At 41.3% G+C, this 15,357-nt stretch overlaps 1 protein-coding gene across 2 annotated transcripts in view; it reads right to left on the reverse strand.

Annotated features, from left to right (window-relative positions):
• The window catches only part of ZBTB16 (zinc finger and BTB domain containing 16), a 168,576-nt gene that overhangs the window by 59,287 nt on the left and 93,932 nt on the right, over positions 1 to 15,357 (reverse strand). Inside the window, exon 3 of one of the 2 annotated variants that reach the window (XM_077839884.1) lies at positions 5,581 to 5,667. The exons of the other annotated variant lie outside the window; for it this stretch is intronic. Within the exon in view, the coding sequence (XP_077696010.1) occupies positions 5,581 to 5,667 (87 nt within the window). The remainder of the gene's footprint in view (positions 1 to 5,580; positions 5,668 to 15,357) is intronic. 2 annotated transcript variants of the gene reach the window in all.

Below are 15,357 nucleotides of genomic sequence, written 5' to 3' on the forward strand. Positions count from 1 at the left end.
GTTTTCAGATCAAATGACATGGTGAACCTACTCCTGTTCAGTGATGCAGCAATTTATATTACTGATCGGTCATTAAAACCTCTGGCACAAAACCGGTTGTGTTTTCCAAGCCAACACAGTGTCCAGGTGTCAAATTTCAATCTCTGAGTATAAATTAAGATATTAATGGTGTTTATCAGTTTATCAGTAATAAAAGACTCGCTTGTACTAAATTAAGCTGTTCCTAATATAGTACAAAAATAAGTGGGCTCCTTCCCCACACACTGCTTTTAGTTTTACTTTAGAGAACCAGGTAAAGACTCTGAAGCATAAATAAAATACATGCTGGAGCAGCCTAACTGTTAACTCTTCAATGCTCTTTAACAGAAGCATTCTAGAAACTACAGTGTTTGCACTATGTATTTGTCTCACAACGCACAAGGGAGTTCCCTGTATTTACCTATTGTTGTACTCAAACAAAAACAAAACAAACAAACAAACAACCCTGCAAAAGCACAACAACAAAAGGAAACATGATGAAAACCGTTTGCTCTTTGGTAAAGCAACCATCATTTTATCCACCACTAAATTATTTAGATAGGAAATAAATGGTCAAGTTAGCTTATGTATGAATTGGAAATACCTTTCTCTACATCCACATCCTTCGTGCTAAGCAATGCATGCAAAAAAAGCCTGAACCACACATGGCATGCATCATTGCATGCCACCACTACTTATTTTGATAGATCCTTTTGGTGTATTGTGCGGTTACAAACCGAACTGAGCAGGAATGGAATTAAGACAACACTGCCATATAAACATTACTGTTTGTTAATCTAGTGTACCCTTCAATGGTTCAAAAAAATGACTCAGTATGCATAAATGGTTCTTTCCTTGCCTTTGCTTGAACGTCGTGTGCTAGTTAGAATCACTACGTACTCAGCTTGTGCTTTGAGATAGCAGATGGATTCTGTTTTTGAATATACAGATTTGCCCGAGCCATCAAAGTTTCATATTAAAACAGGCAATTTATTAATAAAACTAAAGCACTCTGACAAAAGAAAAAGGAGAGTTCAGAGTTATTAGTAGAGTTTCACTGAGAGGCAGGCTCAGTATACCTTGCAATAAAAGTATCTATTGGTAGCAACAAGCATTCAAGGCATATAGCCAAACAAGTCAATGGCTGAACTTCCAGATCACTAAGGAACAGACACCTACAGCCATGAACAGCTTCCATAAACCCCTGCATCTCACTATGCTCCCCATCTCCTCTTGGAGTTATCACTCAACGGCAGGCCGTAAATTTATCTTGGGGCCACTCTGTTTCCAAGGGTTTCAGAACAAAGAGAAAAAGAAACAACTCCAAGAGGTTCATCCCCTACATCAGCCACCTATCAAGCCTGTGGTCAGTCTGGCAGGAAAAAGAAGTATAGATGTGAGAGGGAGACACAATTGCTGGCCACTGTGGGGAAAGGAAAGGGAAGAGAAAAGCCATTAGCTTTTGGACTCACTCTGGGTTTATAAGCCTATATTTGAATATGCAGATGACAGAACAAGGAGTAATGGTCTCAAGTTGCAGTGGGGGAGATTTAGGTTGGATATTAGGAAAAAGTTTTTCACTACAAGGGTGGTGAAACACTGGAATGCATTACCTAGAGAGGTGGTGGAATCTCCTTCCCTAGAAGTTTTTAAGGTCAGGCTTGATAAAGCCCTGGCTGGGATGATTTAATTGGGGATTGGTCCTGCTTTGAGCAGCAGGTTGGACTAGATGACCTCCTGAGGTCCCTTCCAACCCTGATATTCTATGATTCTATGTGGGGATGAGAACCTCAGTGAAGAGTCCCACATGACTCACTCACATGGGGGAAAGAATTAGGAGCTCCCATCTAGAAGCCACTCACAGGAGCGTCCATCTCAGGGACCACTGCACTCTTTAGATCTTCAGCCACAGACCAGCCCCCTAACAACCTGGTTCTCTTTCTTTTGGATATATTCTTAAGTCAGACATCAAAGAATCTCTCTTCTGCAATGCGGGACTAGGCACTCAGTCTATGGTGACGATCCAGTCAACATCTTGACATCAACTACACGTGTCTTATGCCAACAAAACATGACCTCTATAGAGTCAAGATAAAGAACAATTAATTATTCACATAAATAGGATGAAAAAGGGCACTGATCTGCCAATGCAGAGAGAGAATCTTCTGAAGTGCCTAAATTATTTAGGAGTACAAGTCCCATTGACTTTGAGTCAGACTCCTAAGTCACTTTTGAAAATAGCACATAAGTATTTTTGAAAAACTTAAATCATCAGCTTTTAAGATGAGTAATGACGTAGATGGTTAGATTTCTTCAAATCTTCTTGCTGAATATTTCATCTGAATTTTGGATCCATACCATAATCGTGATCAAAAACAGTGATCCAACCACTGAAAAAAAAAATCAGTGAATATCCAATTTCAACAAAACAGAAATAGTTTGTTGGAGAGCGACCAGTGACTAAGAAATGTAACTGAGCAACAGCATTTATTTCAACTCCTGTATTCGAAGCCCTGAAATGATAAGGGTATTACTAGCCACCACCCAACAGGAAAAAATAATGGTGTTCTTTCTCGTGAGTTACTGCAACACCCTCCACACCTCTTGGTTTGTTTTTTGTTAGCAGGTGAGAAAGTTCTGCAAGACAAATGTTGACGCAGTCAATAAGTGCTTCCTGTCAGTTTCCACTTCTCTGGTGGTGGTCACGCCTCTGAGCTGCACACGCTCATACAAGCCCTAAATGAGAATTTCTCCATCCTTTGTTAGAGACAACGTGGGTGAGGTAATAACTTTCATTGGACCAACTTCCTTTGTTGAAAGAGACAAGCTTTCAAGCTACACAGAGCTCTTCTTCAGCTACTGTGACACTTTGAGTACCTTTCCGAGACCTGGAGAAAAGCTCTGTGTAAGCACAAAGCTTGCCTCTTTCTTCAAGAGAAGCTGGTCCAATAAAAATTACCTCCCTCACTTCTCTCTCTCTCTCTAATATCCTGGCACCAACATGGTGACACCACCACCCTATCCTTTGTTTTCCTTTTAAAAGGACAGCAATATTCCAGACACATAGACCTCACAAGAATAAACATCTACTAAGGACACCATTTTTCCCATTTCTCTGTTTTTTCTCAACCATCTTTGAGCTGGGGTGGGGATAAGTGTCCAGTTAAATCATTTTAGGGGAAGTCAGCCAGCATGTAAAACACAGCTTGGCAAGATGGAGCCACTACAAGTCACTATTTATGTGAATGAATCTTTCGTAGCTGGTATACATGACCCTATAATGGATTTATCAACATGTTCTTCATGGAATAGGACAACAGCTCTGGGGCAGGATATGCCATCATGTAAAAGACTGAAAGCTCCCCAACTCAGCTTCTGTAATGCAAGAAGTTTTAACTCCCTGGCAACAGCATCCCCAGACTCCTTCTCTTAGATTCCAATCAAACCATCTTAAATTTTTGAAAACCGAGCACCGAGTAACATTTTGACAGATCATTTCACGTCGAGCATGTGTAGCTGTCAACCCTTTTCTACACTACGGTTTCAGGTCACAGTTGATAATATGATCTGATCTTTCAGAACACATTTAGCTTAGCGGAGAGACAGAAAATATTAGTTCTTCACCAGATTTTTCTGTTTCATCCAGAAAGACATCTGAGTTTTCTGCTTTCAATTGCTGTATGCGGAATTTAGCACAAGGAGAAAGAGCTTTCAAAGTAAGGAATGGCGGGGTGAGGGGGGACATTGGTTTAGCGTTGGAAAATTCATTTTTGTAGATTTTGTAATGAAATAGGAGATCTCATTGCAAGTCTCAGCCAAATCCCACAAGTCAGAGAGCTGGTTCTTCTCCTAGGTGTTTCCTGGAATGGCCATGATGGTGAAAATGCAGGTGCAATGTCATAATACACAAATATTCAGAAATATCCAGCAGAACCATACTGTTCCCCCACCATCAGAGGGCACTGAGAAAAGAAACGATGGGTAAGAACTCCTAAAGAGCTGTCGGTGACTTATATAAAATGGAGATGCTAGAAAGCCCCATATAGTCTATCCATTTCTCTGCCTTAGCCAATGTTTGATTGTTCCCTTCAGTATATCATCTAGGGTTTCATTCAGCTTAGTTTTAAATCTTCTCAGGCAATGAGATTTCAACTAAATGCCTTATTGTCAAACTGACTTTAGACTTGAGTTAAAGGAAGCCAAAATAGTTAAGAGCAATTGTTTAGTTAAAACCTTGTCCTTTCAACACCTCACCTCTTTAGAGCCAAACAGGGCCCTAGGAGCTGAAGCGAAATCCAAAGAAGAGAGGGCTCTGCCTAGAAAGCAAAGCCCGGCATGCAAGAGGAAGACAACACTCAGACAACGGGAGTTATCAGAAGGGAGTGAAACCTCTTGAGGGTAATGGGTAGAGGCAATCCCACACACCCCACTGCCCTGCTCTGACCTGGGTAACTTAAAAAAAAAGAAGCAGCCTGTATTGTCTTGGAAAAACATTTCTCCGTGCTTCAGGACAATACTTGAATGATGCACAAGACACATGGGCAACATTTCCCAATAGGGACCAAGAGTAAACTTGTAGTTCCCCCGCTGAGCCATTTCATAGATGGTCGTCCGGTCACTTCATCTCCACCTCATGAGTAGGGTAACCAGGGCATCCAAGCTCCCATTTATTCTTTGGCTTGGCAGAACTCAATATTTTTTAATAATATTGATGGATAATATCAATGTTTATTTTAAATATTTTTAAAATTTTTTGTCTATTTAAATTTCAACAATTGTGGGAAATTAGGGGGGGGAATCAGACAATAATTATTTAATGACAGCAGACATTGAAATTCAAACAATTAAAGCTTTATAAGCCAGCTGTTTTAGCCGAAGTGTAAAACCTGCTTTAGGCAGCATTCATTACAACGTGTTTTGTACACATTCAAGTGGGACTCTAGTAAGTTCTCCGCAGGATTTCTTACTTTGCCTGTTTCTTAATTTTGATTACCACCACGGGGAATTTTTATTTATTTATTTATGTTTTGCTCGTTTGTGCGTGTGCGTGCACAGTGAAATCAACATTTACTGGAAAAAAACGAATTCTTTCAATCCTATGTATTCTGCACAGTCTTATACAGAAGTTTGAGCATCCTTAAGAAATAGGGCTCCTGTCCCCCCACTTTACAAGGATCACCTCTTAGAAACTGAATGGGAAAAGACAAAGGGGGCCAAAAAGATGTTCACCCTCTTCCCCCAAGCCTGGGAACACTCTCTTTTCTCTTGGTAGAAAGAACTCTGATTTTGGTTTTTGGTAAAAGAGGGCTTTTGGGAACAGCTCTGAGAGTTAAGAAAAATTGTTTTACAAGGAAAAAATCTTGCTGTATCAACCTGTGTGTGAACCTGGGGAGAGAGAGCATGATCTGCTAACAGACAGGTGAACACCACACAGATGTATCATTTATTCCTCTGTCTGGCTCTCTCCAGGATTCCTGGAAAGTTTTGCCTGCTCGACCAGGTGTCACTGTGCAGACCAACTACGTTTTTTGGGGATGTGTTTAAAAAAAAAAGTCAACATACCGGTGTGTGTCTGTCTGTGCGCCTCCAGGGCATCTTCTTTAGAGAACTGTGCACCACATTGATCACAGACAAACGCTTTGGCACCCGCTAGAGAGGGAAAAAAAATAAAGAGCATATTATGAAGATACCCAGGCACAATATACGTCTTCAGATGATCCAACAGAAATACAATCTGTAAACATTTTTGTCAGAGACGATATTGCAACAGGGACCATTTAATGTACAGCAGGAAGGAAAGACAGACACAGACAACTTTAAGGTAAGAGTCTCTGTGCCAAGTAAAACATTGTCAGACTCTTCAACACACCGCAATTAATGTGGATTTTGTTTGTAATAAGTCAAACCAGAACAAGTTAAACAAGTCTGTATCCAACATTGCTAACTAAAGCAGTATTCCAATCAGTATTTGATAATGCAATACAAATTATCCATGCTTGAGGACAGGATAGAGCAATTCTCTATGGCATCACTTTGTGCTGTCGTGAAAGTGATACAAATGCGGATCATTCCCAAAAAGGGAGGAAATGTTCTACTGAATGGGTCAGTGAAAGATCAAATATTTTACACCTAGTAAGATAACCCATAGATCCCAATTTATCCAGGAGCAGTGGGTCTTCTGCAGCACCAAAAGAAAAAACACAACACAACAAAACATACGGTTGTAGTAGCTCAGAAGAACAGCCTAATAATAAAATACACTATTAATATTACATTGCTCTTTACAATCAAAGAGCTGCTTTCCAACAAATTAGATATTTGTTTAAAAAAATCATTAGACATCAGTGACTTTCACCAGAGTTGTAACTGATCTAATTTTAATTGGTTTTCCCGCACTCTCTGCCAATTGTAGCAGTTATTACCAGTATCTAAAGAGGAGAGGAAAGAAAGAAAGTAGAACCATCTGATAAGAAACGTGGCAGAAACAACACAATTTAGTGAAAGGCACAGATATTTCTGTGACTATTAGAGAGATGTGGTATTTGTGGGAATTCTTAGAAAATTGCTATCAACATGCACTGCATATAGTGGGTCAGAGGCTCTAGTTATAATGAGAAAAAAACAGGATGTCTAACAGCAGATAAGTAACTTACAGATAAAAATAGATTAACAATATACACAATCTTCTAAGCATATGCTGCCAGGAAAAAGCTGTGAATGCATTTGTTAGATTTTGAAGTTTGATACATCTGCTGTAAGAAAACTAAATAATGATTAGAGTATGACAGGGTAATCTTCAAACTGGTATGATGTGGGGAAAAAACGCCAGCTACCTCACTTGTCATTTAGACCTTAGCTACATAGCTTCCCCTGCTACATTTGAAAGTGTTCCCAACATGAGATACCAAAATGCTACGTGGCTTATTTCCAGGAATTCAGATGGCACTTCTCATCCTCATCCCATCCCTCCAAATTTAATACGAAGAAAAGTACTTCGCTGCCCCCCCTCAAAAATACAGGGCTTTAGAGAAAGGTGCAGACAAAACAGGTAGAGAAAGACAGAGGTGCCGTGAGATCCATTAAAGAGAGAATTCCTTTGCCTTTAAATTGCCTTAGTAACGGCTGGCTCACGGGCAGAAATATTTGGCAGCAGTGAAATTAAAAGTGATAAATTTTCTCGCCAAGCTTTGATCGATAATAGAGGTCTCATCTGTTAATCAATAAGACAGTCTGCCTGTTTACTGTGCATATGTTGTTCTCTGCTGCCTTCGGTATGATGTCAAGTTTGCATTCAAAACAACTCAACTGTGCATAAACCACATGGCTGTTCCCTTAAAAAAAACAAAAACAAAACAAAACAAAAAAACCACTCCAGTGACATCATATGGCCGGTTACACATTTAAAAAGACATTAATGGAAACTTGCTTCTTTCAGCTACATGTAATTTTTTTTAAGTGTATATATTTTTATTCAGGCAGATTATTTCTTAAGAGCTTCTTTATGGGATAGGACCTGAATACAATATGGATGTGGCCAACTTGACTTGCAGCCAAGCTTACGCTACCCTAGTTCAAAGAGGAAGGAGATAAAGAGAACAAGCAAGGATAGGATGCCAGCTGCCTCTTTCCTCCACTAACAAAGTACTGCTTTAATAACAAACACAGCTCTATTACCAACATAATTAGAAAGGTCAGTTCTATTACAGTCTGTCATGCCAGAGATTACTCAGAGAATGTTTTGTTCCTGGATCATTGACCCAAAAGGCCAGTACAGTCCCTATTGGTACTGCACATGCACCCAATAGCCAAAGGCTGACATCTCTGAGACTTGGGGTAGAACAATCTGATTGCAGACAAATGCCAGCTCGTTCTCAAGCCATTTACTTTTCCTAAAACAGCAACAAAAAAAGCGTGTAGTCCACATTTAACCCCAAGCATATGCTAATTTTTGGCAGGTCTTGTTTTGTTTTTAAAGAAGATGCACTTTGGGGTTCCTGCACATCAAATACAGCAGGTCTGAAATGACTCACTTCTGTGCTTGCTCTCCTCTTCTGGTTGGCCACATTGCATTAGAAGCAGCAATATGTGACTGGAGGAAGAATGCTAACAAGTTTGGGGCAGTCTGAGACAACTTTCTGCCTTTCCTAGAAAATGGATAAAACGATACATGCAGTAGGCAGAAAGCCAATTTGAGCGGATGGCATGCCAAAAATGAAAACATGTAGGCAGATGTATAGCAGGGCTTTAATAGCCTGATTCTAAGAGGGGCTCAAAACCCCAGACAGCCACTCAACTCAGTGGTAGTTCAGGAGTGCTCAGCAACTCTGAAAATCAGGCCATTAATTATATCAGATATAATAGTTTGCTCTGGCTTATAAATACAGACATGCATTATTAGCATTGCAGCCCTGCCTTCCAGCTTCAATCAAGGGCAGTATCAGTTTAGTATTGGCTACCTCCATTGCAGGATTATATCCTGAACTCGAAGGGAAGGACATACTCTTTGGTCTAATAAACGCTTTCAGTCTCTAACTTCCTAGGAGCCTATGATATACAGAACACCTTGTTAAGTTTCTGTGCTGTGCTTTATTAAAATAAAAACAGCTTTGATAAGCACTTGCACTGCACTGTCCAGGTTTAAATTAATACAGCCTAGTTCTATAAACTTTTCGAAAAGCAGTTGGTGAACAATGGATAGGCCAAGGTATCCTGAAGAATGAAGCCACTGAACAACGTGCAAGGAAAGCACATAATGTATAGCAAACAGTCACTGGGGCAACAAAAGTGCGCAGATGCTTCAAACTCCTTCAAACCCCCAATGGGAGGCACTACCCCGGAAGTTACATCAACCCGATACAGCAGCAAGTTTCAATAACGTACCACATCAGCTAAGGCAACACAGAAAATAGGTCATCACTTAAACACCTTCAGGTTGTTTTCCACTTGTCCTGGATACCATTAAGACCTGGATGTTTACTGCTCATGGCTGTGAACCTGCTTATTTGCAGCATTCCCTGACCCAAGTATAGCAGTGTTGTCTCTTTTGCCCATGGGGAAGATGAAGTTCCCTGATTGGGTAGGTTCTTCTTTAGTCTCAAGATGTTCATCAAGGATCAGGAGTAGGTGGGTCAGGACATTGTATGTACCAAAGAAATCTGCCAAAGAAATCTGAACGGGGACTGACCGCTACAATGCTGTATGACCAGGACACAAACAAACCCACAAGGCTGTGATGCTACCGAAGCCTGACTGCAGAGTCTTGTTGGGCTGGAGAAGCAAACAAGCCAACCACCTCCACCCCATCTTCAAAGGAGATATAACCATCAAGACAAGATGGGAGACAGACAACAGTAGAAAATCTTATTCATTTTTCCAGGCTCAATAGGCAGTTTTTGCAAAGCAACGGAAAAATGCTGCCCCTCTGGGAGAAGTTGGCTCATGTACTTTGATATGCCTGGGACAGAACTACTGCTAACCCCCATATGCCACCCCAAAACCCACAAACAAAAATTGAGAGATGCAACTCGAATGAGAAAGGGAGGGAAAAAAATCTCAAAAGACTAATATTATAAATGCAAAACAAGAAAATAAAGAGCTTGCCAGCATCTAATGGAGGGTTTGAAAAATTCCTTGAGATTTTAAAATAAACATCTTGAATGTTCTGATGAGATATGCATGCTTGGTTACATAAGGAAGTACAGAGTGTACCAAAACAGCATACCCCAAAAAAGCATAAGCTGTCAGAACAATAAGTACAGACATAGGGCATTTTACAACAGGCTATGCTGTACAGTTTTATTTACAGTACCTCTTATCAGTCAGGGAACAGTACACTGCCTGCCAATTTCAAAAGGCCAGTACTGTGTGTTCTTTCACTCAAGTAGATGTGTACTCCAGGCAGGGAATTTTTTTTAATCAACAAAACAAAAATTGATGCAGAGCCAGAATTCCTGTAATGTACACATGCTTGGGCGGGGGAAGGGGGCAGAGAGAAGAGAATGCAGTGATTGAGCATGTAAATAGTTCAAGGTTAATTTTAATATGTGAGTCACCAGGAAAAATGTCATCCAACATCTGAGCTTATTATAACAGGGTTTAAAAAAAATGGAGATATTTATTAAAGAGAGCTCTGGAGAGGTCATGATTGAGAGCAATACATCAAAAAGGTTCTGGTGTTACTTAAGAAAACACCTAGAGAAACTATTAGTCCATTGAAATGTAAATATTGTTTGGGGTATTTTTAGTAAGGGGTTTGCATTGCCTACAGTATATATCTTCAGATGATCTACCCAACGGGATGGAACTTTGCATGCTGCCAAGGGTCAGCTGTGATGGAGAGCATGCCTTGTAACTGGCACAGAAGTCTCAGAGGCTTACATTTATATTTGTACAAGTAAATTTATAGCCCCTGCCTAATAAAGGTCTGTGCTGCAAAGGACTGGCATAAACATACAATGGAGCGGCTGCTTTTTCCATTCAGCAGGATTCTGCATAGTCACTGCTGTCCCCTAGACTGGCTGCAAATCTCCATACTCCTCACCCTCTCATTCAGCATTATTCCGTCACCCTGAACGTAAGAAACAGCTATAGCCCCTTCTCCACAGCCCCAGAGACACTAATTGTACCTCCCCAAAACAACCCCCTGTGGTCACCAGCGCCCACAAAGAACAAGCAAGAGATAAGAGACAGCTTCTGCTGGCTTTTGGAGAGGGAGTGGCGGCAGTGGAAATAAATAATCCAAGCATAGATGTGGATGAAAATTAAGAACTGCTTATTTTGTGTGATGTTTCCAAACACAACAGTAAAGCGAAGCCTGCTTCAGCACTTGAACGCCATTATCTCATAAAACTTGAACACAAAAAACCTTTGTGCCTTAGGAACGCTGGCATTAGGGGTAGGGAGTCTGGCAGCCAAGAAAGAGGATGAGCACCAAGTATCACCTAGCAAGGTTTCAGCACATAAGCCTCCTTGTAACAGGCCAGCATCACTTTTTGGCCTTGGAAGAATGACTTAGTAGCCAATAGAGGAAACATTTGTGTCTATATACTGCACCTACCTATTATTCTCTTGGTCAAAATTAAGGAAGACTGTCATTTGGGACAGGGGGTTCCTTTAAACGTTGAGAAAGTGAAGACTAAGCGCGAATCCTTGACTGAACCGACTACTGCCAGTATTGTGTTAGCATGTAGCCAATCCAAGTGAAGCATCTGGGCCTCACTGTGCAAGGTATGTACAGGGGGAAAAGATGGTAGAAGGGAAAGATGGTCCCTGCCCCACAGAATGTTGAATATTTTTATTTACTAGTAGCGCTTTATGACAGTCAATAGTTTCCTTCAAATGTGTCTTGGTTTCCCTCTCACTCACTCACACACACTTACTTTATTCAGGCAAAACATTCCATTTCAGGGCCTGTCGGTCTCTTACTTTGGGTTTGTACAATGCCTGCCCAATGGACCCCTGGATCTCATTAGGGACCTCAAGGCGCTATCAGAACAACAGGCAGAACAACCGGGTTCAGAAGTTATACAGGAGCAGCTCCCCAAAACTAGGTCTCTGATAAAGCTGTGACTCTTCTGGCAAGGCTGCAAAAGGCAATTATGAAAGGAACCACTACAATTATTGTGGATGAGAGAGAAAAAAAAAGAGTTCATCGGCACGTGGCTAATAAGATCAAACTGGAATTGATGAACATGCTTGAAATGGAACATCTTAAAAATACTTGGCCAAGAGCGCCAAGTTTTAAATTGCACTCCAGCACATCTGGGCAAACTCCGACAGGAACCTGGCAGCCAGGGATTTTCTAGCACCGGTGGAATCTGCTCGGACCCAGACAGTTCCAGCAGCTTAGCAAGACCACATTAAAGCCATTCTAGTAGAACCAGGCAAGGCAGCCAGAAATAGTAAGTCTGAGCCATAACAATCAAATGGAAGCTAGACTTGCAGCTTTTGACAAGCTTTGACAATTCTTAGCGTGACAAAGAAGGGGCACATAGGAAAAGCATAGTCTTAAGACAAAGCTGACAGACTCACAGGTGGCATGCTTATTACAAACTGGTTTCTTCCAAGACCTAGAATTCGAAGAGAAATAAAGAGGGTGGATTATCAAAAAACAACCAAAATGTGTGTCCCAAATACAGTCATTTCTTAATATTCATGTACAGAATCTCACTTTTCTTTGGGAACCAGGTCTAATGATTTGTTGTCTAGCTACCAAATTACTGGGGAAATGTGGTAGACTCTCTCCATACAAGTGAGAGAGCGTTAGTCTACACTTAATTTTACCGGTATAGCTATACAAAAAACAGAACAAAACAAACTACCAAAAAAAACCCCACAGATGGTCCCCGGGTCTTTTGCTCTCCTCTGGATGTTACCAAGGTGACAAAAGAATAACGTATCCAAGCTCCTCATCTCATCTGGGGTACTGATCTGTAGAATGGTGGCGAGTTTGTGGCAGCTTCTCTTTCTGTCTCCCGGAATTGAGACCAAAAACTTCCAAAGGCCTCAGACCACTGTAACATGGCTGCAAGCCTTGAGGCAGTTTCCTTCTTCTACTTGCAAGAAGGTTTTATGCTTTTCTGGTTCTAGTTGGACAGGTTTACCTTGCAAGGGAGCTGGGCTCATGGGGACAGGCCCACTGTTGTAATTACACAGCATGAGTGACTTTTTAAGTCTCATGGAGCCCCATAGGAAACCAGATCCACAAACTAGTATCTAGGGCTTTCTGTTTGCTAAACTCACTGCTGGTGCACGATGCTCCTGCACATAGGAGAAAAGCTACAGAGGCACACCCCTTGCCCCTCTCCAGTTACTGATTACCAGGCAGTCTGACCCTTTGCATTCCTCCTACAATATGAGCATATTGATATCCTCCTCCTTCTACTGCTCTAGCTGCCCACACAACCGCCAGGATGCAGGCAAAAAGGAATATCAGTTTGGACTGGGATATTCACCGAATTCACGAAACTTCTGGGCACAACCAGGGGTAACACACCAATCTCATTGACTGTTCAGTTAATCTGTGCTAGAATTCTACAAATAGGCTTTATCCGGCTCGATTTTGGACTCTCCATCTTGAACCATGATCTGGAAACTGCATGCATCAATGTGCAGGAATGATTATGGGATTATGAAAGATAAAACACAAAAACAACCAACAAAACCTGTCTCCTGTAGATCTTCTAGATAATCTTGTGGGTTCTTGTGCAATACAACCAGATGCTACCCTGGTGTTCAACTCCTCCTTGCCTCTGCACCCAATATCAATGGGATATGTGCCCATGTAACCCACTTGCCTTCACAACGTAAATGGGCATTTGACAGAGTTTCCCAGCCTGTCTGCCAGGCCCCAGTCCTTGTTCCTTTCCTTCCACAGGAGAGGTGGTTGGTTACCTTGGAGAGACTCACCAATGAGTTGGTTACATACACAGAACCAGGCCCTTAGCTTGTGTGGCTCCACTGAATTCAATGGAGCTTTGCCAACAGAGCTGAGATCTGGCCACTGTACCTGCCAGAAGCTGCAGATAAAGATGAAAATGCCCTTGGTGATTTTTGATTAATAAACCAAAGGCACCCCAAAATTTCACTCCCTAAGCCCTCACTATTTTGAATTCATTTAAAAGAAAGAACAGAATCCTTCAGACTCCCCTGGGCGTTTACACTGCAAAATGCAGAGACAATTGATCAACTGCCAGCTGTCTGGTTCAACTCTCACTTTAGAATAAAGCAAGCAGCAAGCCTTATCATTTGACTACATCTTCTGTAAAATATCCTGAGTCTCAAAGACACAGCTTAAAGGTCCTGGTTAAGTGATACCACTAGGATAGCACTAAGTCTTCAGAAAACCTCAGCTGATCTGAAAAGAGAGCTTTTCTATTTTTAGTCACTATCAACGTAATAATACTTCCCAACACTCATTCAGTTTAATTACTTTATTGAGGACAAGAAATAGGCTCTCCAGTTTTAACACTTCTGATGTAAGGAAGTAGTAAAATGTTCTAACTGGTTAAAAATGACACTCGTTGGCTTGCCTTTGGTGTTTCTGAAACCTTAATTGTGGCTCAGGCAGTGGATCTAAAGATCCTTGGCTGTTTCATAGCTTTGATTTCTACCCCCTTTCACCATAATTGAGGTGTTGCATTACAAATACAGCAGTGGCATTTTCAGAGTAAAAATATATATTCTTAGAAGCTTGACTTTCAAGACACAAATTTTTCCCCATCGCGCTTAATGGCTGTGCTTAGCTTTTTTTATTGTTCTGTTTTGTTTAGCCAGGAGAACGGTCTGTGTGTATAACTGTTTTTACTGTATTATGTCCTGAACATTAAAATGTACCTGACATCTAAAATGACATTCAAATTGGGGCTTGAAAACAGAAGTGTTTGAGATGTAATAGAGGACCTGAAAATTGTGGGTATGGAAATGCACTGTTGATAACTCTGACTCTCACGCCCCTTTGCTACTTGGCAGCACAGAGCATCCAGAGGTGTGTTTCCAACATACAACATGAAGATGAAACCGACTGTTCCTACCTCAAACACCATGTTTTAAGCGCTCTTCCACCCCCTCCCTGCTTCTACTAGATTTCATTTAGAGCCATAAATGTTATCAAGATGACAGACTGAGCACATCTGTTCAAACAGGGTTTTATAAAAGGACCCTTTTGCCTTTAAATGCTGCAAGTCCACTCCTCCGCTTAGGTGTTCAGCTACCTTCATAAACCTGCCTTTCCTACAAAGGCAGACAAGTAATGCCTCATTAACCTTCCCAACTAATTTTACAGTTTACTAAAACACTGTTTTCCTGCACCCATTTAACCATCCCTGACTGTGATAAACTTTTATGGGGATGGCAGAGAGGAGAAAGACAGAAGACAGGCTACGACGGGGGGAGAGATTAACAGAAAACGACATGCTTCCGCATTAAAGGGTTGCAATTTTTATCCACAGGAATTGGATGACAGGCACAGCCTTAGAGAACAGTAGTGGCAGGAGCAGCGTCTTTGTGTCAAAGGGCTACCAGAGGTCTTCCTGTCTACAGGAATCTGTCTGCAAGAGGATTCCTTGATGCTCTGACAATTACAGAGCATATTCCACCCTGACTTACAGGGCTCTCGCGGTGAGATCACTTGCAGGTGCATGAAGGGTGTAAGCCACAGAAGAATCTGACAAGGACTTTCCTTGGGTTAAAGGAATGGAATTCTCTCCAGATTTCTCACCTTCCTGGTGTTACTTTAATTCAGCTCAGCCCCACAGCTCATCGCAGAGCCCAGGAGAAGCCCCTCTAATTCATCAAAAAACTCAGCCTGGTGAAGAGAGATTTTTCAACAGGATTGTATGA

The sequence above is a fragment of the Eretmochelys imbricata genome, chromosome 22, assembly GCF_965152235.1.
Source record: "Eretmochelys imbricata isolate rEreImb1 chromosome 22, rEreImb1.hap1, whole genome shotgun sequence".
NCBI lineage: Eukaryota > Metazoa > Chordata > Testudines > Cheloniidae > Eretmochelys > Eretmochelys imbricata.